At 41.0% G+C, this 27,920-nt stretch overlaps 1 protein-coding gene across 1 annotated transcript in view; it reads left to right on the top strand.

The window, feature by feature from the left end:
• Positions 1 to 27,657, top strand: part of ARHGAP42 (Rho GTPase activating protein 42) — a 332,642-nt gene extending 304,985 nt beyond the window's left edge. The window contains exons 16-24 of the mRNA XM_069554888.1: positions 220 to 278; positions 2,606 to 2,711; positions 7,657 to 7,816; positions 9,013 to 9,157; positions 10,388 to 10,768; positions 11,149 to 11,305; positions 13,530 to 13,592; positions 24,991 to 25,070; positions 25,570 to 27,657. Coding sequence (XP_069410989.1) covers positions 220 to 278; positions 2,606 to 2,711; positions 7,657 to 7,816; positions 9,013 to 9,157; positions 10,388 to 10,768; positions 11,149 to 11,305; positions 13,530 to 13,592; positions 24,991 to 25,070; positions 25,570 to 25,658 — 1,240 coding nt within the window. The 3' untranslated portion in view covers positions 25,659 to 27,657. The remainder of the gene's footprint in view (positions 1 to 219; positions 279 to 2,605; positions 2,712 to 7,656; positions 7,817 to 9,012; positions 9,158 to 10,387; positions 10,769 to 11,148; positions 11,306 to 13,529; positions 13,593 to 24,990; positions 25,071 to 25,569) is intronic.
• The last annotated feature ends 263 nt before the right edge of the window (positions 27,658 to 27,920 follow it).

The following is a 27,920-nucleotide window of genomic DNA, read 5'->3' as shown; positions in this document are numbered from 1 at the left end:
AAAAAATAATTCCCCCAGCCTCTCCCATTTTAATACAGTGACAGGAAGAGGTGCTCAGGACAGTGGTATCTTTGAGGTCTGCATTTTAGAGCTACTTGTCGACTGCCTGGTAGGACTTTATCGTACATTTAGTCACCCAGTTCTCACAGAAGCACTGAAAGTTCAGGGGGAATCAGAAGGTAACTGCTCTTCTAAAATCTGCTTCATTCTCTCTTGCAGGTGCCTTGCAGAACCACTGATGACTTACAAATTACACAAAGATTTTATTGTTGCTGTTAGTAAGTACATTTCCATTGAATGCATTGTAATTGATGTGGTTTTATGCTGTTATCAGAGGTTGTAAATTTAAACCTGCTAGTTAACATTTTCCTACCTGTGGCTTAAGAAATTGTCATTCTCATAACTTAATAGTTTACAAGATGGTTATGAGAAGTCACAGGATGAACTAAAATACTTTGTTACTTAGTAAGACTCTTTAGGGTGGCATATGTGGTGTGATTAGAAAGAGCTGTGTGAGGAATTAATTGCTCAAATTACATTTTCCTTGATTAATGAATGTCAGTTTCTTACAAGAGTGACTTCATGGTTAAATAAACAAGACCACAAAGAGGTACAATCAGTTATGCCCCCACCTCCACTGTGCTCACATGCTTTGTTTCTAAATCTGGAGAAAGAGTCAGCTGTTTTTGGCAGGCAACAACACCTTTTCTCTCTTATTATATTTATTGGTGACGATCAGATGCTGCAGTGGTGAAGAGTCTGCCTGCCAGTGCAGGTCATGCAGGTTGAATCCCTGGGTGAGGAAGATCCCTTAGAGTAGGGAATTTTCTTACCTGGAAAATTCCATGGACAAAGGAGCCTGGCAGGCTACAGTCCATGGGGTCGCAAAGAGTCAGACATGACTGAGCACACACACACTCACAAACTCATCTGTGACTGCCTTGGTGTTATATGAATAAACAGGTTTAATTCAAAATTGTGGGGAGCAGGAGAGGGGGCCAGTGACAGTCACGTAACCTGAGCAGTTCAGTTCAGTTCAGTTGCTCAGCTAAAGCTGAATGGCCTTGATTTGCAGCCCTGCATGCATGACTGACCACATGATCTCATGAACATCTATACCATTTAGCTTTCTCCTGAAGGCTCTGCACTCTACTTCCTCTTTATAGAAATCCGTCCTTGTGAGAACAATGAGACCTTAGAAAGTATATAATCCAACCTCATTTTATTAGTGAGGAAATCACGACCCAGAGGGGGCAAATGACTTTGTCCAAGGACACTAGTAAATTCATAGCAATATCAAGACTACAAGCCAGGTTTTTTGACTCTTAACCTAGAACACTTTGTTACAAGAAATTCGTCTCATAACAAATGTGTTTGATCCAGTTAGCTAGAATGGCTCAATGAGCTGGTTGTTTTGATAAAAACGTTTGGTCACAAGATTTTTTTTTCTTCACTTTGTGGCAAATAGTGATCGTATTATTCACTCACATGATAATTAAAGCACATCTCATGTATAAGAATCCATCTTCTGTCTGGGTCAATAGAAATAGGTATCATTTGGCTTCCAGCAAGAGAAATTTCTTCCAGCAGGAAGAAAGGGCAAGTTACTCAGGGTCTAAGGGGAATCTGTCAGAACTCCTTGGCAGAAAATGGGTCCTGCCTACCATGGTCTGCACCCAGGAACCACAAAGTTTGGAAGAGATGTTTCTCATCCATCCTCCCAGCTCTTTTCAGATGTCTCATTTTTGTTCTCTGCTGCATATCTACCTCATTTGCAGACAGATTTTTCTTCACTTGGGAGCACATTTGGTGATGGTCTGCCTTTTTTTACATGATCTGCCTTTACATGAATCCAGCAGACAGATCAGAGTTTTGGTGTCTCCATTCCAACTCCTGGGAGAGACTTCATGTTTAGACTGACGAAAACAGGCCCTTTCCTCACCTCGTGTGCAGATAGCTGTGCCCAGAAGAGATGAAGGTCCCATTTATAAACCCTGTGCAGTGGGCACTTTCTGGAGAAAGGGCTTGGCAGGATGGGCTGTCACTCTAGAATTTGTTTATTGTAGTAAGAGACTGTTAAATAGATTCCTTTTTCTGAAGCATTACAAGTTTCTCTAGCCAACTTGTCAGCCTCTTGGCTTTTTCCTTGCAGACTCAATCTGCTTGAGATGATTTTTTTTTTTCTTTCAGGTGTACCATGGTCAGCATGGACTTAAAATCTACTAGGCCTTTGGTTGTGCAATTATCCTGACACCTGAGAAAAAGAACTCTCTGCCATCTTTTAATCTATACAATTTAGAAAAGAATGCCTCCTTCCTCTGGTCTGATAGAGTCACTCAGAGATTTCAATGTGATAAAGTGTAGTGTGGTGGGGCTAAGAGCATAGGTCTGGATTAGATAGAACTGAGTTCTTCTCTCCTTAGTGATTGCAGATCACGGACAAGTTACCCAGTGACTCTAAGCCTTAGGAAATAATAGTGATAATACTTACCATGTGAAGCAGTGTTTACAAGGCATGATGGATGGAAGTGGTTATGATGTTTAAGTTATTAATGTTTATACGATTAGAATTTGAATATGCGCAAGCTTTTTTTTGTTGTTACAGAGTCTGATGACCAAAACTACCGGGTGGAGGCTGTACATGCACTGGTGCACAAGCTGCCCGAGAAAAACAGAGAGATGCTGGACATCTTGATAAAGCACCTGGTCAAGTAATTCTCTGACTTAGATTGTTCACTTACTTGTTCATCTGTTAAACTTGAGTATATTCATGTCTTTTAAAGGGGGTCATAGAGCTGTAACTTTGCTACTGTAATCAGAGTCCATTTAATTGCTTGAAAATGATGTGGCAGTTTGTTAGGATATAATCTATGTGTGTATGTAAATGTGTGTTTATGACATGCAAATAATTATACCCCTGCAACTGTTATACTTACGATGGAATGTCAACTTAAAAATATATGAAGGAGTATATAGTTCTTTCCCAGTTCTTTTAGATGCATCGTAAGCCTGAAGTTTGAAGACCAGGTCTCTGTTTTACTAGGGTCACCAGGTTCTACCAGGTCAACATGCCACTGGAATATTAGCTTCCTTCCCCAGATTCCAAGTGTCTGTTGGTTTCTGAAGATCTTTTTGACTCTTATGTATTTAAAAGTTTTGATAAATATTGTATTAATCAAGTTTCTTCAGAGAACAGAACTAATAGGTTGTTGTATGTGTGTCTATGTATACATACATATATATGCAAGAGAGACTGATTGGTTGCAAGGAATTGGCTGCATAGTTGTGGAGGCTGATTTCAAGGCAGGCTGGAGACCCAGAGAAGTTGATGTTGTGGTCCAAATCTAGGCAGTCTGGAGGCAGAATACCTTCTTCCTCAGGGACCTCAGTCTTTTTCTCTTAAGACCCTAAACTAATGTTTAGATGAGACCCACCCAGATAATGGATGGTAGTCTGCTTTACTCAGAGCCTACTGATTTAAATGTTAATGTCATCTAAAAATGCCTTCACAGAAACATCTAGAATTCTAGATGTTTGACCAAATATTGGGGTACTGCAGCCTAGTAGATTTGACATGTAATATTAGCCGTAACAGATCTATCTTGATTCACACACACACACACACACACACACACACACACATTTAATTCAGAGATTTCAGTTCAGCTACCATGCTGCTGGAAACAAAAGTCCAAATTCAGGTTTTAAACTTACTTAAGAATTCCTTTATAGTCTCATTTACAAATGGGAACAGTTTTTGTCTTAATGAGTACTGCATTCACAGTCAAATGATTAATCCTTCCTTGTTTGCTATAAGTAGTAACCCAATTTATGCTAATTTGAGCCATGCACATTTGAAACTGTGCTCTATATTCATCAGTCTCATCTTAACTTGCAGGATTTAAGATAATATGAGTTGGCCCTCCTTGAAATAAGAAGGAAATCCGCTAGGAATGATTTCATTTCAAGTTCATTGTTAACGATTGCCCTTGTTGGCATTTAGCTAATGAACAGGGACTCACTATCCTTGGTCTGAATTACATAGTCTTGAATTCTGTTTTTGAGTTGTGTGTCCTTTTCTTGAAACTTAACCATACAACATTTAGTGGGCATTCTCTTGCTACATTCAAGCGAGTTTTTTAGCAAATCCTTTTAAAATATACTTTAAAAGCTTCATGAGTGTCACATAAAATATTTTTCCTTAATTATCCAGAGTGTTAGGTGAACACAAGCCTCACCTTTATTTGTGACTGTAATACAGGAAATAGAGTATATGTAGCCACTAAAGAGTACTGAAAATCCTTCTGCCCAGCCTTCACCACTGTTACTAGCTGAACCTAAAAATGTCAATCTCCTCTGACTGAGCAGCAGCAGTAGAATGTGTGCTCACATCACCAGTGACTTACTTAATTCTTCTTGTGGTTCATTCGCTAAGTCAGACCTAACTCTTTGCTCTGTGTTCCACTATCTCCCAGAGTTTGCTCAAATTCTTGTCCATTGAGTCAGTGATGGTATCCAGCCATCTCATCCTCTGCTGCCTCCTCCTCCTTTTGCCTTTAATCTTTCCCATGATCAGGGTCTTTTCCAGAGAGTTGGCTCTTCGCATCAGGTGGCCAAAGTATTGGAGCTTCAGCTTCAGCATCAGTCCTTCCAATGAATATTCAGGGTTGATTTCCTTTAGGATTGACTAGTTTGATCTCCTTGCAGTTCAAGGGACTGTCGAGAGTCTTTTCCAACAGCATGATTTGAAAGCATAAATTCTTCAGTGCTCAGCCTTCTTTATGGTCCAACACGTCTATACATGACTACTGGAAAAACCATAGCTTTGACTGTATGGACCTTTGTGGGCAAAGTAGTATCTCTGCTTTTTAATATGCTGTTTAGGTTTGTCATAACTTACCTTCCAAGGAGCAAGTGTCCTTTAATTTCATGGCTGCAGTCACCGTCCACAGTGATTTTGGAGCCCAGGAAAAGAAAATCTGTCATCCCTTCCACTTTTTCCCCTTCTATTTGCCATTAAGTGATGGGACCAGATGCCATGATGTTAGTTTTTTAAATATTGTTTCAAGCCAGCTTTTTCACTTTCCTATTTCACCCTCATTAAGAGGCCCTTTAGTTTGTCTTTACTTTCTGCTGTTAGAGTGATGTCATCTGCATATCTGAGATTGTTGATATTTCTCCCAACAATCATGATTGCAACTTATACTTCATCCAGGCAGGCAATAGTAGTTTACTTAAGTAAACTAGTAGCAACTGATAACAATCTTGGTCCCTGGCCACCTTATTGACTTAGGGGAATTTAAAATCAATGACCTAGATTGCTCACTGGCCTAAAGGACCAATGACTGATTACAAATCCCCAGTAACTAGCTCTGAAACATGGTATAAATCATTGACTTCTTTCTGAGAATGCATTGTCTTTAAGACAAGGCCTTATGTAGTCTCCTCGATGACTTAAACTTTACATTTTTAAAAGTGCAGTTCAGAATGTGCTTCATATACAAGTGGAGGGGGTGGAGTGCAGAACTGGCTGAAACGTGGGATGATAAGGATCTATATCAGCTGACTAGCCCAGCAGAAGGGAAATTCAGTGAAGAGGAATATGGTAATCAAATTATATCATCTTCCGAAGAATGTGGTTATCAACTTCATTTTCAAAATAGAGCAGTTTTTTTATGATTTCTAAATTTATTCCCATATTAATCATTACTTATACTACCAGGCACTCTTACTTTTTAGCAAGAATACCCGGAGCCAATTTAATTACAAGGAAGAATATTATTTTAAGATCATATTTTATTTAACTCATTTTATTTAATTTTCTAAACAATGCTATCAGGGTTATTATTCTTATACTTTACAGATGAGGGAACTGAAGCCTTGAAAGAGATTAAATAACAAGGCTGATTGCACCCAGCTTCCACATTGGAAGGACCCAAGATTTAAATCCAGACAGGCTCACTGCCTTTACAGATGACCTATTAGACTCTCCAATTAATTTATAATATTTGGTTGCATAAAAAGGAAACAGAATGAAATTCTTCTTATGCTAACCAAGAATCTTAGCTAACGCTGTCTTGGGCACAAGGGGTAAATTCAGTCAATGGGACAGTTGGCTCTTCCTGCCCTACATCAAATGTTGGGTGGATAATCCAGAATCCTAGATTCCTCATAAAATTTTACTTTTGCTTCTAGAATGGAGTTAGTATGCGTACTCAGTCATGTATAAACATTATCTTATGTTGTGCTCATAACTAGAATTTTTCATCCTCACAGCCCCGCTGGGAGTAAGATAGAAAAGGCAGTGGTTACCCTAGAAGATTGGTTAAATAAAATGAGGTTACCTCTAACAATGCATCCAGTCTCCAAATTAAATTAGTTACCTAGTCAAAGTTGTTTTTGAGAGTTCACTGGGATTACTTTGCTAAAGTCAGTAATGTCAGAGACTCTTTATTTTCAGGCCAGTACTAATGCTTCCAGATCTCCTTGTCTTGCTGTTTGCCTAACACAGTGCTCAGCACTTGGGAGGCCCTCGGGGAAGTAGGAGATGGATGGTTGGATGGGTTGATGGATAGATGGAAGACAGGATGGGAACATGCCCTGATCAGTCATCTGACACGGGGAGCTCAGGGAGACTCTTGACTTGTAGTTAGGAGCTCTAACTTGAAACAAAACTGTGTCCTTAATTTGCTATGACCTCATGTACATCAGTCCATGGAGTCGCTAAGAGTTGGACACGACTGAGCGACTTCACTTTCACTTTCACTTTCATGCATTGGAGAAGGAAATGGCAACCCACTCCGGTGTTCTTGCCCGGAGAATCCCAGGGATGGGGGAGCCTCATGGGCTGCCGTCTCTGGGGTCGCACAGAGTCAGACACGACTGAAGCGACTTAGCAGCAGCAGCAGCAGGTACATCATGCTTACTTTAGGAGCTTCTTGTTTTAAAATCTGTACAGTAAGAAAAACTGACTTTTTGGAAAATTAAGTGCAGTGTTATCTGAAAATGTTTAGCAGTAGTTTCTAATAAAGTGTTGCAGTTCAGTTCAGTTCAGTAGCTCAGTCGTGTCCGACTCTTTGCAACCGCATGAATCCCAGCATGCCAGGCCTCCCTGTCCATCACCAACTCCCGGAGTTCACTCAGACTCATGTCCATCGAGTCCGTGATGCCATCCAGCCATCTCATCCTCTGTCGTCCCCTTCTCCTCCTGCCCCCAATCCCTCCCAGCATCAAAGTCCAAATATAATTGCAACCAGTCTACTCTTACCCATTTGTTCTAAAAGAGTATACTACCATAGGGTTTGCCAAACAGTTGGTAGTTTCCGAGGGCAATTACACTTGATTTAAGAAAACAAGACTTTTTTTTTTCCTTTAAGAGATTAACCTTAGTAATTATGTTTTATTGTGCTAATGTTTATTAACTTTTTACATCTATTTAGACTATACTCCCCTAATGCCAACTGGTAGTGGGTGAACCTGACTGTTTGAGAAATTTAGTTTGTAGTGGCATATTTACATCTTATGTATCATATTTAAATATGTATCATACATATATAAAATGTATAATATTTACATCTCACTATTATTTGATAGACTAGAACATTCCATAATTATTAAACATATAACTTAAAATATTTTTGTTGCTTTTATTTGCAGAGTGTCCCTACATAGTCAACAAAATCTCATGACAGTCTCAAACCTGGGTGTTATATTTGGTCCAACTCTAATGAGAGCACAGGAAGAAACTGTGGCTGCCATGATGAATATTAAGTTTCAGAACATTGTGGTTGAAATTCTGATAGAGCACTATGAAAAGGTAGGCTGAATTTTTGCGTGGAAGCATAACATTTTGTTATCTTGTTTCTAAGAAGGAATTTTGCACTTGTATCATCTATGATCTCATTGTGCTGTCAGATTCCTATATGGTATCAGTCTCATAAATTTTGTATAAATTATTTATGCAGACTTTGCTTTTCTTTTTCTTATTCAGTGTTTAAATACTTCTCAAAATCCTCTAGGTAGATGGTTTCCCTTCTTTCTGCATCATTTGCTTGTTGAGATTTTCTTCTTTAGTATTTACATAACTAGGTTTTTACTCAGTATTCAGAAAATACAATCACTTTATGGTTAAGTGATGGTAACTTAACCATATTGTTAAGTTACCATATTGTAACTTTTTTATCTCTCTTGAATTAGAGTCCCATTATACAATAGAACTAATATTTTAGATAAAAATCAGAGAACAATCTTGAAATCCTCTTTATATCCAGTCACTAAGCAGGTTTTCTTTAGGAGTGAGATCTTAGAATAATTATGAAAGTGAGAAAATGGGAAGACCAAAATGATCTGATTGTTAAGCTAACTCAGCCATCGAAGGTCTAAACATTGTGATTTATTTATGTCTGACACTGTCCTTGTGAGAGGATGGGGGTGCCTCTTTCCTTCCCAGTTGCTTTCTAGTGCCTGTAGGATAGTCTTGGAGCCTTGCTCAGACTGGAAGTGCTTTCACAACCCTGAAAGTCCACAGCTGCATCTTGTAGCCTTGCTCAGATGCCTGCCTGCAGCTCATCACATTCTTTGCAGCTCAGGGCCAATAGCATGCCAACACCTTCTGAGAAGCAAGGGCCTGCTAGCTGGGGAATGATAACAGCAGGGTCCTCTTCCCCTCAGGTTATGTTCAGGATAAAGGGGAAGAGTGACTGTAACAGTGAAAAGAATCAGCGTGTCTTGACAATAGACATTCGTTGCTATTTGACACATTTCTTAAAAATATTGGAAAATCTGAATTTCACTGCTGGAGAATAGGGAAGAATAAAAAATCCAGAGGAGAAACATTATTCCGTGTAAATGGAAAAGAAAGTTGTAATTGCTCTAGAAGGTTTATTTCTTGCCAGGCAGCTGATTCAGGAGCATAGAGTTCTAAGATCATTTAATAACACTCAAAGCTTATTTTATGATGAAAATATCAGTGTCACCCTTCCGTTGACCTTGGTCCATTTCTCTTCCACGTAGATTTTTCACACTGCCCCAGACCCCAGCATCCCTCTTCCTCAGCCTCAGTCTCGATCCGGATCCCGGAGGACGCGTGCAATCTGCCTTTCCTCAGGCTCCCGGAAGCCCAGAGGGAGGTATACTCCATGTTTGGCAGAACCCGACAGTAAGTGTCCCACCCTCAGGGAGATACTGTCTTCGTTAATTCAGCTCTATCCCACCTTATGGACAATTAGGTAGAAAGAGGAAATGCCCTTACTGAGGCTGTCTCCCAACACCAGCCCCTTCCACCGCATTTAAATGTTCTCAGTCAGGATAGATCTTGGACAAGCCAATTTATTCCTGCTGCAAAGGGAAGAAAAATAGTTTTTGCTCAGTGCCCTTTCCTGTAGCTGTGATTAAGTACATCAGGTGCTACTTTGTAGCATCTTTTGTCCTATTGTCAAAGTGGTCAGGAAGAAAGCTGGGGAGCCTGGCCCAGGCAGTCATTTTCTTTCTTTCTTTCCTTCACATTATGTTCTTAAAGCCTCATCTCTCGTGTATCAGTGTCTGAAAGAGAGAGAAAGGAAATAAGAGATTCTACACCTCACATTATCCCTAACTTATTATTCTGAGCCAAGCCCCACCATAAGGTGGGTGGCAGCTTCAGCTCAAAGTGTGAGTTCAGCTTTGACCATTTTTGTTGTATTTTGTACACCCAGCCCTTTCTATCCACCCTCAGTTTTCCCCAGAATTGCTGTTTAGATACAGTATTTGAATACTCCCTTACTGCTTCTCTCATGTTTTTTCTTATACCTTAACTTTCAGAAACATTAAAAAATACACCCAGTTAAAGAGCAAGTTTTCTTATGTTGGTATATTCTTAGCAGGGAAAGGAAAGAAATCCTTTCCTATTTTCTTCCACAAGCTTTCCTTTTAAAAATTGTAAAAAAAAAAAAAAATGACAAAAATAAAAATTGTGGAGCTGCTGACATTTAATAGCACCTTTACTACCAGGAGGACTCAGATACATGGTAACTCAAAATCACCTAGGACCAGAAAAGTAGAAGGCAGAAATATGTCTTAGTATTCCCCCTTTCCATTGATTTCTTATTATATCATCAAGGCATCTTGCTTCTCCTACTGGTGAGTCCTGTTTCAGAAGCACATTTTGTCTGATTTCAAGTCAGCCCCACTGATGCTTCAAGAAGCAACATGATTTCATAGGGACACGTAGACAGCCTTCCTTGAATAGTGTAGTTCAGATGAATTTTTTAAAGCCTTTCTGCACAACTGAGGACAGTTCTCTAAGCCAGGTCTGGCACTGCAGTGGGGTCAAGAGGCTGCGGAGCATTTGGGAGGCTGAGATCAGAAGGGCCCCGTGCTTGACTCTGCCGTCTCTGCCCGGCCCACCCAGGCGATTCCTACAGCAGCAGCCCTGACAGCACGCCCATGGGGAGCATCGAGTCCCTCTCCTCTCACTCCTCCGAGCAGAATAGCACCACGAAGCCTGCCTCCTGCCAGCCCAGGGAGAAGTCCACCGGGATCCCTTGGATTGCATCCCCATCGCCCAGCAACGGACAGAAGAGTCTCGGTCTCTGGACCACGAGTCCCGAGTCAAGTTCTCGAGAAGATGCAACCAAAACGGACGCGGAATCAGACTGCCAGAGCGTCACCTCCGTCACCAGTCCCGGGGATGCGTCCCCACCCATTGACCTGGCCAAGAAGGGGCCCTATGGGCTCTCGGGACTGAAAAGAGCCTCGGCTTCCTCCCTCAGATCCGTCTCTGCAGCCGAAGGTAAGCCAGGATGGAGCCTCGGCTAATGTCGTGTCTCTGCGTTGCCTGGCGGCTTGTGGAGCTTGATGACTCAGGAGGGAGGCGTGAACAGCGAGGGCACAAACGGTGCTTCTCTGCTTTGTCCCTGAGCTGGGAGCTTTAAACCTCCTGTGTGCTGTGACATTTTTCCTGGACCTCTCCCTCTCTGAGCAGTGATGTATTTGCAATTACTTCCGATTGTGATCTCCCCTGAGTGACGGGCTGCTAGGCTCGGAGAACATTCTGTGCCTTCTCATTTGGACACAGAGACAACGGCTTCCTTTTGTTATGCCTGTGGACTGTGTTATTGCTATTATTTTGTCTAATAGCACCTCGCTTGTTTTCTTGGGCTTTCTTTTCAGGAAACAAGAGCTACAGTGGATCCATTCAAAGCTTAACTTCCATAGGTTCCAAAGAGACACCCAAAGCGGCGCCAAATCCAGATCTGCCTCCAAAAATGTGCAGGAGGTTAAGGCTGGACACAACCTCCAGCAACGGCTACCAGCGCCCCGGCTCTGTGTAAGTGACTGGGTGTTTGTTTGGCCTTTTCTGTGTCTCCCGTGGGTACACAGGGCTTGAGCATGTGCAGAAGAACCCTCGAGGTTCCCACAGCTGAACGCTCATCCTTAGAGTGGGTACCACCAACTTCTGCAGGACCCTGTCCTCTTCTGCAAGTGGTGTGAACATTAGTACACACTTCAGGCACTTTCCTTGGAAGTAGGCTTTCTTTAAGGACATGAAAGCTGGTGTATAATATAGTGGTTTGGAGTCTGGAAACTAAATACCCACCACTCCACTATTGGACTGCCCATATCCTCAATCCTACCTCTTTGTTAGAAATACGGCTGTTTTCTAGCTGGGGTGGTCTCCTCTCCTCTCCATTTGTCTCCCCAACCTGAGTACTCACTGATTTAAACAACTCCTGGAGAACAGGGAGCAGGAAAAGCAAGAGAGCGTGCTTCTAAGAGCAGGATACAACCCTGAAATGTAAAGGCTGGGAGGGTCGGGTGTGTAGACAAGAGCAGTTAGGACACAGATGGGAGAAAGCAGGGTAAATTTGGAAGCAGAATCCAAAGAGGGACATTCTTCCTCCTTTCCATCTTATGTTTCTGACTTTGGCTGAGCTGTTCCGGATGCTGCGAGAGCTATTACTGAGCATCCTTGGACATGTTACTTATTTTAAGGACCACAGTGTCCTCCTGCAGGAGGCAGTATGAACGTTGTTTTAAAGATGAGGAGAACTCATCCTGGGAAGTCAGGGAGCCAGTCCACCCTCATTCAGCTAGTAAGTGGCAGAGCCAGCATTCTAACCTGGGGTTCTCCAACTGAGTCTGTGCTGTTGCTCTTATGCCATGCCCAGTTGTACTGTGGTGGTATTGCTGACCTTTTAATTATTCACGGAAAGTCCAGTAAGACATTTCACTAAGCCTGTTTCCATAAGAACAACATCTTACATTCATTCATTCATCCCATTAACAAGACCCTTTGGTTTCAGAGTGAGTTTCACATGTGTTCTCTCTCGTGATCAGAAATCCAGCTCCCACAATATTAGCCAGATTTTGTGTAAGTTTGTCTATTTCCAGGTGCATAGTTCTAGCCCTTAAGGGAAATGAATTTTAAGCCAAATGTATAAAGGGAGATGAAGTGAAGTGAAGTGAAGTCGCTCAGTCATGTCTGACTCTTTGCGACCCCGTGGACTGTAGCCTACCAGGCTCCTGAATCCACGGAATTCTCCAGGCAAGAATACTGGAGTAGGTTGCCATTTCCTTCTCCAGGGGATCTTCTCGACCCAGGGATCAAACCTGGGTCTCCCGCGTTACAGGCAGACATTTTCCTGTCTGAGCCACCAGGGAAGCCCAAAGGGAGATGAGAAAATATAAACTTGATTCTTTGTGAGCAAAAGAGAAGAGGTTCAGTTTTGTGATTTACTGATAAAATAGGACTTAAATTGTAGAGAGTGTTTGTTCTGCGTTAGATGTAAAATGATCCTGCAGATTATCAAATGACTCAGTTCTGGGAGAAAGGTTTGTCAATTCAAGAAATAAGGTAGGTTTTAAATATTTAGTTCATTAAAACGTGATTCAAAGAAATTTATATTCTCGTCTAGTAAATATAGGAACTTATCTAATTAGCTAGGTTACATTAGTTTTAAGTCCTTTCATTCTACCCTATAGTCTCACTTTTCATATAGTTGCCTTTCCCTTGTCATGCTTTGAAACAAGATTTGAATCCATGAATTGACTTATTGATCATATTTTCAGAGTTCTCTCTTTTCACTTTATAGGAAGTATGTCAAATATTTTAAAAATACATGAAACAGTTATTGAATTCGTATTGTCTTGACTATGAGAATACAGAGCAGCTCTGTTTCGTCTTATTGATGTGACTCTTCTCTTGTGGCTCCATGGAGTCAATAGTAGGACTTCCAGAGGTGGAGTGGGGAGATAAAAGGTTCTTTTTCTTCTGCTTCCCCAGTTTTCTGGGGTGCAAAAGATGCAGACAGTGCAATCCCCAGAGGAAGAAGATACAGGTTTATTCCCATCTGGTACTCAGTGAACTAGAAACTAGATCTAAAACTTACTTCTATATTAAAACTTAAAACAGTTAAAATTCAGTTCATATTTTGGGGACAATTTTTAACTCATTTTTTTGTTTCGTTAACTGCTAACTCTGAATTTCACTTCGAGCTGTGTGATTCTCTAATGGATTTTAATGAAACTTGCATTTTGAAATTATTTTTCAGTGTGGCAGCAAAGGCCCAACTGTTTGAAAACGCTGGTTCAGTTAAGCCAGTTTCTTCTGGGCGGTAAGTTCTCAACTTCCAGTGAAAAAACATAAAATAGTGGTGACATGGTTTTGTGTTGACGTGGCAGGTCATCTCTGACTGCTCTGCACCTCACTTTTGCAAATGGTCAAATTCACATCTCCTATATCTTGACAAGGGAATAAATGGTGACCATATATATAGCATTTAGCATCTCAGAGTGTTACTGCCGTACCTTGTTTGTTAAAACCTTCACAAAGGAAGAGTTCTAAACAAGCAGGTTTTCTAAAAGACAAGTTGCAATAACTCTTTGTACCCCAAAGACTTTCGATGACAGTTTGTTGAAATTTTTCAAATGTATATTTGGTCTTGTAAAATTCAATGCATTTTTTTTTTCTGTAAGAAGCTTCATGAACATGCACCAAAACTGCATACTTTTCTTTTTTTTTTAAACTTTTAATTTTGTACGATATTGGGGTATAGCCGATTAACAAACAATGCTGTGATAGTTTCAGGTGAACAGCGAAGGGACTCAGCCATATATACACGTGTCCATTCTCCCCCAAACCCCTCTCCCATCCAGGCTCCTACATAACACTGAGCAGAGTTCCCTGTGCTGTACAGTAGGTCCTGTTGATTGTTCATTTTGAATATACCAGTGTATCCATGTCCATCCCAAACTCCCTCACTGTCCCTTCCTCCTCCTCCTCCCCCCAGCCCCAGCAACCATAGGTTTCATTCTCTAAGTCTATTTTGTAAGTAAGTTCATTTGTGTAATTTCTTTTTCGAGTCCGCATATAAGGGATGCCATACCATACTTTCCCTTCTCCGGCTGGCTGACTTCACTCAGTGTGACAGTCTCTAGGTCCAGACTGTGCTCATTGTTAGTGGCCTGTGGTGCTGCGGAGCTGATTACCCCAGGCGGCGTGGGGGTTTGAGTACTCTGCTTTATTCCGGGTTTCCGGATTTTACCTTCTGCTCCATTGTTAACAGGATATGAATGATTATGTCTTGCTGCTATTCATTTGCTTGCTTCTAAGGTTCCTGCTTCCTCTCCTCTTAGTACAAATTGATTCTCTCATCTTCGTTAGACTTTGGTTTTAATTTTGAATATGTCTAAACTAATGGATTATTATTATTTTTTTTTTTACCATCAGCAACTACTGCATGTTGGAAGTATTCAATAAATGCTTTTTGAAAGGGAGTATAAATGGGAACATTTGAAGGACTAACCTAGTTTGTGGGTTTTTTTTTTTTTGGATGTACTCAGGAAATTTTGAGCTTGCCACAACCAGTTAATTGAGGCTGTGAAGGAAAGGAGTCAAATATGATTAAAGTATTACAATATAGTTCTTTTAGAAGTTATTCAGCCATAGCATTTTTATTGAAAATTAAAAGTATGAGGACCTTTTCAGCAGTTCTTAAGCACCTACACAATATAAGGCTTATCCTACTTACTAGAGACAACAATAAACTTCAAACTGTGTTTTCAAAAGCTTAGCAAGCGCATTCGTAAATTAGTGTTTTTAGAGGAGAGCCACTTCGGTGTATTACTGATGGTTAATGCCTTCAATTTATATAGCAAATCCCAGCATCCTTGCATGTACCTTACCTCTGTCTCTGCCTTTTTATCAAGGTAGGGTGAAAACTAGGCCCTGTGGAGGAGAACAAACGTTTCCCTGAAATTATCACCGCTGTCAGGCCTTAATATAAGGGATTTAACCTTGCTACCTTCTGTCTTGCAAAAATGATTGAATTGCTCCACTAGATGGAGCCCTTTTATTAGGAAACTCTAAACAATTTATTAAGTACTGGAATCAAAGAGATAATCTTTTAAGAGCTTGAAGACAGCAAGGTATTAATGAAATAAATTAGTATGACAGTAAATTAATGAAGCTGATATACAATAAGTTTACTCACATGCTCAACACGCATCCTGTGCATTTAGAACATACTTTTACATTCCAAATACTCTAAATCCACTTCTAATAAGCTGTCAGCATAAATTTAGAGCTCACTCACTGATACACTGAAGATGAAGACTTAATCCGCAGTACTTGTGGACAGTGTCGTAACTTTTCACCTGTCCTTTTATTTTACTTAACTTTGTCTGCCTTTATGCATTTAGGTAAAATAGTTACCTCTTTAGGCCTTCAAAGGGGAAGCTCAAGTGGCACATCCCTGTACAGACTGTGTGTGTCCAGTGCCTTTGCTGGAAGAGGTGGGTTTGACATGGACCCGATTCACCTCTTTTCTCAGGATGTGCTGGCTGCTCTCAGTTTGCTCGGGGGTGTAGCTTGTGCTGGAGGAACCAGAGCCTCTGCAGAGTGTGAGTGAAGTTTCTCCTCTGCTCAGTGACCGGCACTGCCCTGCCAGGGACTGAGGCTGATCTCACTTTCGTGGAGCAGAAGCCCTGATGGCCTGACCTGGCTCTGTCCCCTTTAAAGTGAAGTTGCTCAGTCACGCCCAACTGTTTGCAACCCCGGGGACTGTAGCCCACCAGTCTCCTCCGTCCATGGGATTTCCCAGGCAAGAATACTGGAGTGGGTTGCCATGTCCTTTTCCAGGGGATCATCCTGATCCAGGGATCGAACCCAGGTCTCCCACGTTGCAAGCAGACTCTTTACCATCTGAGCCACCAGGGAAGCCCTGTACCCTTTCAGTTCAGTTCAGTAACTCAGTCATGTCCAACTCTTTGTGACCCCATGAATCGCAGCACGCCAGGCCTTCCTGTTCCTCACCAACTCCCGGAATTCACTCAAACTCAGCGTCCATCGAGTCGGTGATGCCATACAGCCATCTCATCCTCTGTCACCCCCTTTTCCTCCTGCCGCCAGTCCCTCCCAGCATCAGAATCTTTTCCAATGAGTCAAGTCTTGGCATGAGGTGGCCAAAGTACTGGAGTTTTAGCTTTAGCATCATTCCTGCCAAGGAACACCCTTTACGTGTGTGCTTTTCTCCCTCTCTGCCCTGGGATCATTGCCTCTGAGATGCTAACGCAGGTGGGGCCCGGGCTGACTCCCAGCCCATGTCAGCTGCAGACCGAGGCCCGATGCGCTGTTTGTGCAGATGCCCATGGCTCTGCTCGGCCACAGCCTCTGGCGCAACCCCCGTTTGTTCGTCACAGCCAGCTCACCGGCCTGACTTCATAGGGTCAGCAGGGCCCACGTGGACCCTGTGTGCATTGGCTGGGGTGGGAAGGAGCCGTGGTGGAACAGCCACCGTCAGAGGTCTGGGTAGCTTCTGATCCACTGCTGGCGTAGGCGCTCTTCACCCCCAGGCTCTGCCGGGCACTGGCTCACCTGTGCTCCCCACAGTTGAGTCTCTTCCCTAGTCATGGGAGAAGTCAGAGCTGCGCTGGAATGGGGAGTCAGTGGCGATGGAGCGTTAGCTTGGCTTGAGCAAAGAGATTGCAGGAAACCCTGCAACTGGTCGACCTCTCTCCTTCCTGCCCTCTCAAGAGGAGTCAGGCTTCCCCCAGCCCTCCAGCCAGCCAGGGTTTTCTCTCCCACTCAAGACCTCAGGACTGGGGCCCCCAGGCTGTGGCTCAGGTGCTCACTTCCTGGACAAGTCTCGGACAAGTCCCCACCCAGGGGCATGAGTCCTGACTCAGATGCTTTTCTTCCCTTCATTACGTGTGTATGTTTCAGCCTGGGCTGTACAGGAGTTCTGCCAGTTTCTCGTTAGTTTTCAGTGAGAATTTTCCGCATGCAGATATAATAATTTTGATGTGTTCATGGAAGGAGATGAGTTCCACATTCTCTTACTCTGTCACCTTGGTCTGAACTCTGGGAAATCCACTTTTTTAATGTATAAAGTGAAGGTCATGATTCCCTTTTTGACAGATTATCAGTGTAGGAAGCAATGTATTTGAAGTACACAGTCAGCTCTCCATATACTGCCTCTGCAATAATAGCTAATATTGTTATAACCATTATCGTTGAAACTACTTAAGGTATTCAAGCCTCTAATTAATATGTATTGGGTATTTGGATGTTTATCAGTCACTTGAAACCCTTTTGTACCATTAAATACAACTGAACAACATAAAGTGAGGATATTTCCCTTACTGACCTCCCACAATACCTATTTTGATTTCCTTCTGGGAAACTTAGGGTACTCTTGAATTGGACCTCAAAGAAGGATGAACCAGTAGTGGGTCATAGGGAGACCAGCCATTATGAGAAATACCACAGTTGGGAGATTTTAGTGGATGGTCTTGAGCAACAGAAAAGTAACACCTCTGGATTGACTGCAGGCTCTGGGAGTCATTGAGCAAAGAGCTGATCTAATCAGTGACGCACTTGATCAGATAATTGAGGTGGCTTCTCTAGGAGGTTGTTGATGGGAAGAAAACCATTTAGGATGGAACAGGTGATACTTAAAAAGCCTTAATTAGCACATTAACAAAAGCATGATAAACTGTAAGGAGAATGTTATGGCTAGAACTAGAGTTGAGCAATTGCTTTGCTACTGGGAATGAGAGACAGGTAAAGAAGATTCTAGGTTTTTAAGACTGACTGCAAGAAAGAATGGTGATTTAGCTTCTGAGTTCAGCTTGTGTGAGTACACAGAAAGGCAAGGAAAGTTTTAGCCCCATTGTCTGAGAATGCTGAGGAGCGCTGAGAGGCAGCGAGAGACCTGCAGCTGGAACCGGGAGAGAGTATAAAGCTTGATGCCGTTTGAGAGACTTCTGCACAGCAGCCACACTGCACAGATGAAGGTGGGGTTACCCAGTGATGGGTGCTAGCAAAAGGTCAAGGAGATCCTTAGAGGAGGGCATTGGTTTTTACCTCTAAGACCTCACTGGAAACATTTCAGAAATTGGGTTCAGTGGAGTGGGAGGGGCCGCTCTCTCTGTCAAAGGAACTTGATGTGCCAGACTTGTTAAAATGAAGATTCTTGAATTTGCTCAGACTCTCTACACTGTAGTGTCTGAGACTGAGGCCTAGAGAATATGTATTTTTGACAACTTCCCCAAGTGATCCTTCTGTATATCAAAACCTTTGAGAGCCATTGGAATAGAGAAAAATGCCATAGTACTAAATGTTTCTCTTGCTTTCAAGAGGCAAATGGAACTAGGCTCTGTCTCAGCATTACAAAAGTCTACGGAAAACAGGACTCTTAAAGCTTTCACCTCTGTCTCAATCAGTTACAGTTGGGCAGTGAAGAAATACACTTTAAAGTAGTATGATTTAGGCAAGGTATACTAGTATCTTCTGAAGGTTTAATTGAGAATTACACGCTTGAGAATTAAGAGGATTAATTAAGAATTGAATGCTTGACTCATTATAAGTATTCAAATTTTCTGTTACAATAATCTAAAAACAAAAATTTTTTTATAGTTACAAAACAAACCTCAGCACAGTCTTCCCGGCTAGTGAATTTGTCCATTTAAAAGGCTGTAAAGGAACTTCCCTGGTGGTCCAGTGGCTTTGACTGTGCTCCCAACGTAGGGGGCCCAGTTTAATTCCTGGCTAGGCAATTTGATGCTGCAACTAAAATTGAAGATCCCACTTGCCACAGCTAAGTCCTAGCACAGCTGGATAAATAAATACACAATTTAAAATAAATAAATAAAAGGCTGTAGGTCACTGGTTCAGAGCACAGTGACGCATGTAAGACACCCAGGATAGAACACCCATAAGGAAGACAAAGGAAGCCATGGCTAGGAAGAATAGCTTGATTTTTCTGTTTTTAAAAGAATATGAAAAATACTAAAACGCTAAAAAAGTGAATGAAAACCACCACTCATTTCATCCCCTAAGAATAACTGCATTTTGATGCACAGCCATTTAATCTTATCAGTTGACAGTGGTTCTCAAAAGCCTTTGGTCTCAAAACAACACACAATTAAAAAACTTACTGAAGATCTCCAAAGAGCTTTTGTTTGTGTGAATTAAATCTATTAAAACTTGTGGTATTAGAAATTTAAGCTGAGAAAATTTTTAAATGTTTATGAATATATTTAAAATAAAAATAAGTTCATATAACTAAAACATAACAATAGCCCTGTGTAGATGTGATTATTCACTCTCATTAACAGCCAACTGTTATTAATAGTAGAAGTGATTTTCTCAGTGACGTTATCTTGGGATTTTACAGATGACATTTAAGTGGATTCACCAGATATTCACTAGGTCAGCAATCAGGAGATGTAAGTTTTAGCCTGACTCTGCCATAATGTTAATGTCTCTTGACCTTCATTTCTTCATTATAGAGGTTAGACAGGGAAATATGTAGATTTCCTTTCAAAGTCCAAACTCATTGTATGACCCGAATCGTCTGGATGATCACAAGACCCCCAGTATATGGGGATCACTGTTTTCTGTAAAACCTAGTTAGAAAGTTTATGTGCCTGCCCCCGAGGTCCTCATAGGGTCTCACCTTCCCATTTCTTCCCTTTTCCAAAGATCATATTTCTAAGACAACAGGAGTTGTTTCTCCTCCTCCCCTGAGTTAAGCCACACAGAAGTATGTTCCTCTGTTGTTCCCGTGTACCGCCCCCCCACCCCAAGCTGCAGTCAGCTCTGTCCCTTAATAATGCTCATTGCCTGGAACTTGAGAACTCACATTATTTTACGTTTCTGCAGATCTCCTAAATATCTGCCATGAAAGTGTCAGTCACTCAGTCATGTCTGACTCATGACCCCATGGTTGTAGCCTTCCAGGCTCCTCTGTTCATGGAATTCTTTAGGCAAGAACACTGGAGGGGGTTGCCATTCCCTTCTCCAGGGGATCTTCCCGACCCTGGGATCTAACCTGGGTCTCCTGCATGGCAGGCAGATTCTTTACCGTCTGAGCCACAGGGAAGCCCTAATATCTGGCATAGTGGAAAATAAATGGACCCTCATACACGTTCCATTAGCTGTCAGAGCAGTGCCTCTCAGGTCCTGCCTGCCCCTCCTTCCAGATTCCCTTGAGAGCACTTAGAGACCCACTCCTCTGTAATGAACACAGAAAAGGACCCACGAAGGTGGTGCTCATGGTGTTCCTCTTACATTGGTGCCCAACGAAGTAGATGCTCAACAGAGTTCCTGGGTAAATAGATAAAATAAACATTTTAACCTTAAAAGACTTTGTTATTCATGTGTTCAGTTCATTTTTATTAGAGTTGCAATATTCGTTCTTTGACATAGCAGCTTTAACTCTACAGGTTCCCATGAGAGATTAGCTTTGAGACATCCAACACTAAGACATCCAAGCCAGAAACAGCTTATTTTTGTTGACAAAAACCTAAGAAAAGGGTGTGTAACTAATTTTTAAAAATCTCCAACCAATGACCAAGAAGTAAATATGTGTTTATTGCATTATTTATGAGTATTTATTGCAGATTATCTTGGTCAGTTTAAAGGTCTTGCCAGTGACTAATTTTTCTGTAAAATATTTGCCTTACATCCTAATACTGCTCATGTGTGTTCTTCTGTAGCTTTATTCATAATAACTACCTACTAATTTATTGAATTTGGCATAATTTATTTATTAAATTCTCTACTGATGAACACTTAGATTGTTGTGATCTGTTTGTTTTTAGCTTTGCTGTTGTGTATGTTACTTCTTTGCTACCCTTTTGACTATATCTTCCACTCCCTCAGAAGTGCATTCCTGCTCTCTTCAGAAGTGAAATTCTTAGCGTACAAAAAATATATGTGAGAGATGGCATATGTGTGTGTGTGCGTATCATTGTTAAGTGGCCCTTCAGAAAACATTGCATCAGTTTTGATGTGGTGATTTTTTTATTTTGCTTATGATTAAGATGAGTATTGTGAATTTCACACACTGACCTTGTCAAACCTGTGTGAGTTCACTCATTGGCATTAGACAACGTTTAGTATTAGGAATGGGGCTTGTGGACAGATCATCTTCAAAACTATAAGGGAAGAAATGAGCTTTCAGGATAGCGAGCATCATCACCTTACTCTCCAATACGACAGGAAGCAGGATCCTCAAAATCCTTTTCAAAAGATATTAGAATCTTGTGAACAGAGACTCAATAGGTGACAGTGTTATTTTCACGTCTTCTTCAATACACCAAGACAGTAAAAGAAAAAGCATTAGCACCTGGGAAGAAAACTCCACTGTCACAGAATTCTAGATTAAATCATCAGAGCTCTGAACTGAGCTGTAACCTGTAGTTACACATCTCAATGGAAGAAAATTATGGTTGTTTAAGTCACATGCACAGATAATTGGAAAGTTGCAACAGATATTATTTTGTGCTGTGTATTTTGACACATTTAACATATCCGTTCATTTAGTGATATTGTTCTGCATGTGTTCCCTCACCATCCAATCTCATACAATACTCATATCTAAAATGTTATTATAAATTAATTAGGTTGCATTTGAAGTATGAGATATATCATTGCAAGATTTACTATATCTTAAACATTTCTATAACTCTGGAATTTGTTTCCTTATGTATCTCTTAATTTATTTTAATGATTCAAGGTAATAAGACAGTATTTATTGGTGGAAATCATTGCTGCTAGAAAATCTGACAAAAAGTCTTTACATATTTTTAGAGAAATGGTCCTGCAACCTTCAATTGTATCAGATATCAGATAAAATCATTTTTTAATATATCCAGTTTTTATTCGTATATCATATCTCAGTGAAGCTCAGAAAAAAGAACCATCACCTAAGGTTATATTTGTTAAATAACAGTTCCCAACCCCCACTCGCATACCTGAGATTCTAGTGTAATAAGTCTGAGAGTGGTCCCTGGAAAATGCATTTTTAAAAACTGAATATTATATAAGTTTCAGGTTTATAGCATAGTGATACGATAGTTTTGTACATTATACTCCATTTAAAGTGATTATGAAATAATGGCTATTTGCCTCTGTGCTGTACAGTGTATCCTTGTTACTTATTTATTTTATACAAAGTAATTTTTATCCGTTAGTCCCCACCCCTGTTTGACCCCTCTCCCATTTCCTCTTCCCACTGGTAACAGCTCTTTGTTCTCTGTGTCTGTGAGTCTGTTTCTGTTTTGTTATATTCATTTGTTGTTTTTTCCCTAAGATTCCATATATAAATGATAGTGAAGAGTATTTTTCTTTTTATGAATATCAGATCAAGATACACCAGATTATATCAGATCAAATGAGTATACTTGACTGGAAGATTTCTGTGAAAAACTAACGTTCTTTCTACGTCAGGTCCCCAGAGGCTCATTATCAGAAGTCTTTGTAACTTGGCAGCACCCTTTCCTTGCCCCCAGCCCTTGTCAGGCAACACACCCACGTGCAGCACGCATACTCATGGCTCCTCTTTAGTGTGAAACTCTGTCCTTCTCGGGCTGCGTCCACTTCATCAGCTCTTCTTTTAAACTATGTTTAACTGGGAAGTGGGGTTGGTGGTCCTTCTTAAACCTGCTTGCTGCAGACTCTCCTAGCCAAGTTCTTGAAAGTGCAGCCTGAGAACCCAGCTCATGTGAAAAAGACTCTGGGGGCAGGGCCATACTTCTCCTCTCTAACCTTTCTGATCTTCAGTAGCCACTTGGAAACCCTGGTTCAGGTGACCAAGCCTCATTCTGGAAGTATGGAGATAAGATTCAGAGTTTTGTTCCAACAGAGAAATGTAATCATCATGTTACACTGTTGCTTTGAGAGCATACAAATGCAAATACTGCTGATGCCTCTTTGCAGATCAAGTATTGGGACCTCAGGCAGGAAAGACAGGGTACCTTGAATCTTTAAAAGGACTCATCATGTAAAAAAAAAGAGGCCAGAGCAGGGGACCCCAGCCTGCAGGACACAGAATGGTACTGGGCGGCAACCCATCAGGAAGGGCTGCACAGCAGGAGGTGAGCGGTGGGCAACCGAGAGAAGCCCCGTCTATGTCTACGTCTGCTCTCCATTGCTCTCACTATCGCTCCACCTCCTAACAGATCGGTGGTGGCTTAGTAAATGTAATGTGCTTGAATCATCCTGAAACCGTTCCTCACCCCACACCCCCAGTCCATGGAAAAATTGTCTTCCATGAAGCCCGGCCCTGCTGCCGAAGAGGTTGGAGACCACAACATCTTCCCCCCGCTTTTTTTTTTTTTCCAACTCATTCATTCAGCAAATATTTACTGAGTTACTAGTTAGCATCAGGCATTGTTCATAGAGGTTACATTCAACAACGACAACAGGGTACCATTCAGACTTAAAACAGGGGAATGTGAAAGTTACCTGGGAGCTGTTTAGAGTGTGTTGCAGAGAAGACCTGGCCTTCAGTGAAACTCAGGAGATTTAAGGTAAACTAGAAGGCCAGAGCTGAGTGAAGATGAGGAAGAATCTCAGCTGGCCCTGAGGAGGGAATGGGTTTGGCGTGTTTGAAGAGGAAAAGGCGGGCCAGTGTGACTCAAGTGCAGCAGGTGCATAGAGGCAGGTTCAGGAGAAGCAGGAGAGCCCGGCAGGCGCCTGGTTGGGCACAGCGTGGAGGCCAGAGTTGGGAACCAGTTGACAGGTTGTTTTCAGGGAGATCATGTGATCATCAAAACCTTTCAAACCACCCTCTGGTTGCTCTGTTTAGAAGGGATGGCAAGGGGACAGGAGAGGAAAAAACACGGAGGATTTAAGAAGTTAGGGGGCCGTTCAGTGAGCTATGGTAGAGATGATCTTGGCTCGGACTCTAGTTGAAGGAGAGATGGTGAGAAGGAGTGTAGTCAGGTCGTCGGCTGTTGCAGAGTAAAGGCGACTTCACTGATTATATGACTTGGTTAGCAGCCTCAGAGGATGGCTTTTTAGTGTTAGCTCAGATCGTTTTAAGGAGGTCTCATACAAAACTTGGAATTCTGGCTCCTGTTAAAAAAAAAGCCAGAGTATCTGCCTACACGAAGACTGAACTCCCATATGGGAACAGATGTCGGAGATGAGTACTGGCTTCCCTTTTAAAGAGCTGCGTATACTGTGGTTTACAAAGACATGGCTCCATGTCTACCTGACAGTGAGGCTGTTGTTGGTTCCCCTTTATCATCAGCTTATCCTGTTGTTTTTCTTATAGCACGCCCACTTAATTTTCCATACCCTGTAGTCCTTTTAATATGTGGAGCTCACATCTGATACTCTGACATTAAAGTAGCAAGTAAATACATAGTGCTTTAATGTACCTGTGAACCCCTGTGGAGCTGAAAAATAGCCTCTTTAGCAGAATGCGAACAAATCCTGGCATTCTTTAAAACTAGATTATTTCATTTGTTCTAAGCCAGGTGGTTACTCTTGGGAGCATTGCCTGGAAACGTGAGAAAGGCTTTGTTTGTGCTATCGGTGTGCTCTGGTTACACGGGTGTGTGCACTTTATAAAATGCACTTATGCACGCTTCTGTGTGCACACTGTGTGTATTATGCTTCAATTATAACTGAAAACTAGAATCATTTTTTAAGAGTAGTGTCCAGTGCAAACATCCTTGAGTGTTGTGGTTTTCACAGATTGCCTCTTGCTCTTTCAGCCAAGCCAAAGCCATGTACTCCTGTAAAGCAGAGCACAGCCATGAGCTTTCCTTCCCACAGGGGGCGCTATTCTCCAACGGTAAGTCCACCCATTCCCCCGCGCTAAGGTTACAATCATGAAAGGACGAAGGAGCAGTCTAAAGCAGAACAGGAGAGACTCGGGATCCAGCCCAGGCCCTGCCTTTTGTGCAAGTAAACACATCAAATTCCTCTGGAACAGATTTCCTCTCCTGTGTCAGAGAGAGAGAGAGAGAGTGAAAGCGTTAGTTGTTCAGCGTGTCCGACTCTTTTCAACCCCTTGGACTGTGAAACCCACCAGGCTCCTCCATCCATGGGATTCTCCAGGCAAAAATACTGCAGTGGGTAGGCATTCCCTTCTCCAGGGGATCTTCCCGACCAGAGTGATTGGTTATGTGAATGCAAGAGGCATTTACAGCTTTACAGGTCCTGTGACATTGTTTTGACAGCTTAAGTATATGCATAAAATCTGATGTGGATTTTTACCCATTTGTGTGTGTAATTATTTGAAGCTAATATTGACTGAGTGATGTTTATTAATGTATTTTTATCTTTGCCAGTGTACCCATCAGTGGAACCAGGATGGTTGAAGGCAACTTATGAAGGCAAAACAGGACTCGTCCCAGAAAATTATGTTGTCTTCCTCTAATGCTATTTAGTGGACGGCAGTATCTTCATGGTATCCATGGTAACAAGTAATAAGTGCTATGATTTTTATCTGACACAGATATGAGGATCAGCCCATTAAAATGAAAAATAATCCATTTCTAGCCAGTTTCCAAAGCAGACTATGTAGCTCTATTAACAGAAAGGGAAAAAATGTTTAAATTGTTTGCCATTCTTTTTTATCTTGGGCTGATTTCTTATTTTGAAATAGCTTATCCCCATCCCTTGCTTTTTTTTTTTTTTTTAAGTAACTCTCCACAATGTCTCTCATAACATTTATAAAAATCTCAAATACTGTGTTAAGTACTATATACCAGAAATTTGGAAACCAGAAATTTGCTGTAAGACTTTTAAGACCTGCCCTTTACTGTCTGGTATTCTCTGAGAAACCTTGAAACCATTGCTAAAAAATTGTAATTTAAATTGTTCATTAATTATTTTTTCTTAAAAATATACTGGTTTTATATATGATTGTTTTGCTGGTCCTAAACATTTCAAGGAAATAAGGGTTTTTTTAAACATAAGTTTATTTTTATTTGTTTACCAAGTAGATGGTAATATTCAAAAGCAATAATGTATATGGTGTCTGTAAATGAAACCAAGTTAAGTCGTACACTGATTCCGCTGTAAACACTCTGTCCAGCATTCCAGATGCCATCTATGGGCTTAGAGCAGGGATCAGCAAACTACTTCTGCAAAAGCTTAATAGTGAATATCTGGGGCTTGGCAGGACCTGTTGTCTCCATCACACTGTCCATACTGCCATTGTAGTGGAAAGCAGTCACAGACAACATGTGAGTGGGTGTGACTGTGTACCAATACAGCTTTCTTTCAGGACACTGAAGTCTGAAATTTTGAATCTGTCGTGCCATAAGATATTAAGCTTCTTTGACTTTTAAAAAATCATTTAAAAATAGAAATTTATAGCTGATGTGCCATACAAAAGCAGATGGCAAGCCAGATTTGACTTATGGGTCATGGTTTGCTGATCCCTGGTTTGGAGGATGTTTAAAACTGTCTGTATTACTTTGAGATTTTATGAAATTTTATTCCATTAACATATAAATACTGACAAGTGATATGCACATATCCTCTGCTAGAATCATTATAATAGTATCACAAATGTATAATTACAATGATAGGAAAACGATGGAAAAGTACAGTATACAAGCATATAGCTTAAATTCTATTTGTTATTCTGTGTCCAAGGATTTTATTGATACCCTTTTGGCTCCAAATGATAAAGATGATGTATTAAGACAGTGGTTGGAACACTATGCCTTCTAAAGTCTGTGATTACTTGAGGCAAAATCTTTACATAAAGGTACAAGATTCTTAAATTATTTTGAAATTATTTCATCATCTTTAGCAGGAATAAAATCATATATAATTTTCCATTATGCCTTTTGATTTACAGCCTTTAATAGAAATTTCACTGTATTTATAGAGCATAGAAATAGGTATTTACTGTCCATTTATATACACCATAATTATCTGGTCATATGTTGACCACTTCTTCTATTATTTCTATTTAATAATCCTCATATTATTTCTAACATATCTGCATGTGGCAAAGAGCCTTTCTTCTCAAGATTCCCGAAAGCTGGTTCTCTGCCATCGATTGCCACAGCACTGGCCCCCTTGGCCACAGTATTGTACATGCTACTTCAAAGTTCTTCACTGTATAGACACTCAGGTATTGACTGTAGACAGTTCTTTTTACATGATACTGATTTGTAATCTCCATCTCTCCTACGTTAAGTTAATGTTTCTAGAGTTATTAGGTTAAATTATATACAAACACATACACAACTATGCCTTGGAGCTTTTAAAATTTAAAATGGAATAATGGATTAGGATTTAAAGGTAAAGAGAATAACAGTAGGCAGAATTACAACCGGAAATAAATATCAGTATGGCAATAAAGAAATGGAAAATATTTAATGTTGTAAAAATTAGTAATATAATGAAAATATCTGGTACATTTGTCTCCTTTTTTTTTTTTTCTTTTTTACCTGCTACTGTTGATTTTTGTGCACTATGATTATGTGTTGCTAGAGCTTCTTGACCTCTAGATCCTTGGTGGTCCTTAGTAATTGCATTGCTGACATCCTGACTGCCCTCTGCTGGAACAGAGGTAGTCTCCCTAAGGGACCAGGCCCTTCATCCACAACACCCTCAGTTTAAGCACCCTTGCTAGCATCTGGCATCCTGCTAAATTAGAGTCTCTTAAGGCAAATTGATT

Source organism: Ovis canadensis, chromosome 15, assembly GCF_042477335.2.
Source record: "Ovis canadensis isolate MfBH-ARS-UI-01 breed Bighorn chromosome 15, ARS-UI_OviCan_v2, whole genome shotgun sequence".
Taxonomy (NCBI): domain Eukaryota; kingdom Metazoa; phylum Chordata; class Mammalia; order Artiodactyla; family Bovidae; genus Ovis; species Ovis canadensis.
Note: the sequence above shows the minus strand (reverse complement) of the source record. Positions and strands in the feature narration are given on the sequence as shown.